The sequence below is a fragment of the Aptenodytes forsteri genome, unplaced genomic scaffold (assembly GCF_000699145.1).
Source record: "Aptenodytes forsteri isolate BGI_AS27 unplaced genomic scaffold, ASM69914v1 Scaffold15, whole genome shotgun sequence".
In the NCBI taxonomy this organism is placed as follows: Eukaryota; Metazoa; Chordata; class Aves; order Sphenisciformes; family Spheniscidae; genus Aptenodytes; species Aptenodytes forsteri.
The window spans coordinates 772,937-776,265 of record NW_008795129.1 but is presented as its reverse complement, the minus strand read 5'-3'; the positions used below and the strand labels follow the sequence as shown (position 1 = coordinate 776,265).

General features: G+C 35.6%; 1 protein-coding gene across 1 annotated transcript in view; it reads right to left on the bottom strand.

The window, feature by feature from the left end:
* Positions 1–2,644: 2,644 nt before the first annotated feature.
* Positions 2,645–3,329, bottom strand: part of KCNMA1 (potassium calcium-activated channel subfamily M alpha 1) — a 526,984-nt gene continuing 526,299 nt past the window's right edge. The window contains exon 30 of the mRNA XM_019471725.1: positions 2,645–3,203. Within this exon, the coding sequence (XP_019327270.1) occupies positions 3,049–3,203 (155 nt within the window). The 3' untranslated portion in view covers positions 2,645–3,048. The remainder of the gene's footprint in view (positions 3,204–3,329) is intronic.

The window sequence follows — 3,329 nt, the reverse complement described above, 5'->3', positions numbered from 1 at the left end:
CAACAGGTTTTCTACGTGTTCCTCCATCTAATTGTCAGAAGTCAGTCCTGCATCTTTGATCATCAAAAAGAGGAGTAAGAAAAGATTATTGATTGCTCTTAGCTTTTCTATAAATGGGAAACACAAAATGATAACTATACCTGTTTCTCTCCATCTCGCTTGCTCTCTACAGGTGTTGTTCTGTCTATCTATCGTTACATATGGAACCATCTATGCTGGGAGAGAGCGTGAGTGTGTTCAGATCTTGTCTTTATTTATGTGCAGTTGGCAGCATGATATTTTTGGGTGTGACAGTTAAACTGGACAGAGACACACACAAACCTTAGCTATGTAGGAGTGTTGTATTTGATTCATTAGTATCTTTTATCCAGTGAATGCTCACTTCTGAAGGAAGGACAGTCAGAAATGGCGCTGTATATGATGAAGTACAATGTTGTATGCCCCTACATTAGACACTGGCCTTCTAGGGAAAAAAATGAAATAAATTCACATGTACTTGGTGAAGTTGAATACAAATTTCAAAAATTCTCCTGTACTCAGGACCAGCTTTTTTCACTCTGGTTATAATATGAACGCAGTTCATAAATGAAAAAGGAGCACTGACTTCAAAGCAAAGGCTTAACATGACCCAATGCAGAAACTGGATGTAGATTACAACATGTCACTATCTGAAGCAGCATAGATTGGAAGAACTCACCAGAATCATTTTCTGTTTTGGGGACTGTGAAATGGGTTAAACATGGTCTAAATAATAATGAAAAACTGCTTAAATTGTTTTGTTACTTTGTAGGAGAGTGAAATATTTTAAACAATCCAATTTTACATATACTGTATTAACAATTCTCGTTATTGTCTTTAAATAGCTATTCTACAAAGTTTAACAACAAAGTAGTCACAGTCCAAGATGTCACTCCAGAATAGCCTATTAGAGGTGGCAGTATGGTTATATTTGTACTGCAGCCAGTGGACAAACATTAAAGCTGAGATAGTTTAGCTTAAATGTTAAAGCCTATTAGGTGGCAGTATTGTTATATTTGTACTGCAGCCAGTGGACAAACATTAAAGCTGAGATAGTTTAGCTTAAATGTTGGATTATGTAGTGGACATCATTGTTTTCACAATAAATTCATCTGCTTTGTATTTGTTTGATTCACTGATATTTCTCTAAAGATATAAGTACCACAGTATGTTTTATTGTGGTGTTTACAATTCTGCAAAATTACAAAGCCTAAAGTTAACTTGCACAATGAAAATCTGCCCTTCCTGATGATTGGGTCCAATGTTTTTGTTTTAATCCTTATTAGCACAGCCTTTTTTTTTTTTTTTCCCTTCACACAATTGTGTCAGATGTTGCTAATTTGAGCCAGAGAAAGTTACTAAATCAGTTAGTTAGAACATCAAATACTTGGGTGGATAGATACTGCAGCACAGATATGAAACATCACATTTTTGTCTGATGGCTATAAAGCTTGTTGGCAACTTTGTGAAACTGCTGACACAAAAGGCACCCATCAAAGGCCTTTTGTAAGCTAGCATAATAAATACATTCATTACTTTTATTTTGATTTGGTTATTACTCTACTTTTATGTGTGGTGTCCCAGCAAAGTGAAAATAAATTAAAGGAGGGGGGGAAAAAAAAGCAACTGCTAAAATAAGATGTTGCTCAGTGCCGGAATTAACTGAGAACAGCATGTTGTGAGATTATAGAGCTGAGGCTAAACCAGTTTTTATCCTGATCTGAACTTACCAAAAGGAGACTCAGTGTGCCTTTTACCAAGTGATGAGCTATCACCAAAGTGCAAAGATCTGGAGCTAAACCTCTACGCATATCAGGAAGAATTTGAACCAAATAAGCAAGAGTGATGCAAGGCCATCAGCACTTTTGAAGTAAGGAACCAACAAAATATGGTAGGTGGGAAGGCTTATAACTTATGATTTCATGCACTATTTATGCAGTCTGGATTAAAGCACTGTAATACATGGCAAAAGAAGAGGAATTGCCAAGCTTGCCTTCCTGGAAATAGCAACTGCTGGTGGCTAATGGGAAGCAGAGTGGAATTGCCAGATTTGCCATTGACAGCAAGTGTTGCCTATGAGCACCTTATCTACACGGCCCTCGGTTTAGGGTAGTGATGTTCACTACGCTAGTGTCGCAGAAAGTTAACGAGGATGCTGGGCTTCGTAATAAAACAAAGAATATTTCAGAAGAATGTTACATGTACAAAAATATGACTTTAAACTCTGAAAATAAATAAGTTCAGTTTATTAAGAACTGGTGTCAATGCTGAACAAAATACACATCCTCCAGTAAAGAAACATTTTGGTGAACTGTTCTCTTTTTTTTTTTTTCTTCTTTTGTTTTTTGATTTACTAAAATACAAGTTGGACCTTTTTTTTTCTTTTTGCAAATATATTATTTGTCTCCCTTAATTACATGTCCTTATAACTGTGACCGTCATTCTCCTTTAGGCCAAAGACTGAGGTTTGTTGGGGGTTTTTTTAATTCTTAGGAGTCTGGCCACATATGCAGTTTTTTTAAGGGAAAATACTTGACAATGAAAAAAAAAGAAAAATATATTTTTTTTCTAATAAATAAAAATAATTTAAAACGCTAGAGGCTATACCCTTAATTACATGTCCTTATAACTGTGACCGTCATTCTCCTTTAGGCCAAAGACTGAGGTTTGTTGGGGGTTTTTTTAATTCTTAGGAGTCTGGCCACATATGCAGTTTTTTTAAGGGAAAATACTTGACAATGAAAAAAAAAGAAAAATATATTTTTTTTCTAATAAATAAAAATAATTTAAAACGCTAGAGGCTATACATGACTAATTTTGATTATGTTCATTTATAAATGAAATAGTTTCCAAAATACGTGGAAGCAATATTAAAGGCAGACAAACAAAGATCTGTCTACTTTATTTTCCCATTAAGCTTGCCCTTCTTAACTTCTCCATCAGTGGTTCAGCATGTAAGAGGAATAAATGTCACATCACCATTCATGAAGTTTGTCAGGCTGTAAAAAAATAGTTCTGGCCTCGAAGGAGTCAACATTCATCTTCAACTTCTCTGATTGGTGGTATCAAGCTGCTTGTCGATTTATATTGATTGATCTGATTGGCCATGTGAGTGCTCATGGGCTTGATTTGAATGTTTCTGGGATAGGCATTATCCGGCTCATCTGTAAACCATTTCTTTTCTGCTAAGGAGCAAAATGGGTAGAGACAGAATAAGGAGGGAAAATGAGAGTTTTAATTAGTGAAGCACATAAACACATAAACACCAAAAAAAAAAAAAGGGGGGGGGGGGGGGGGGAAATCAGTAAGGT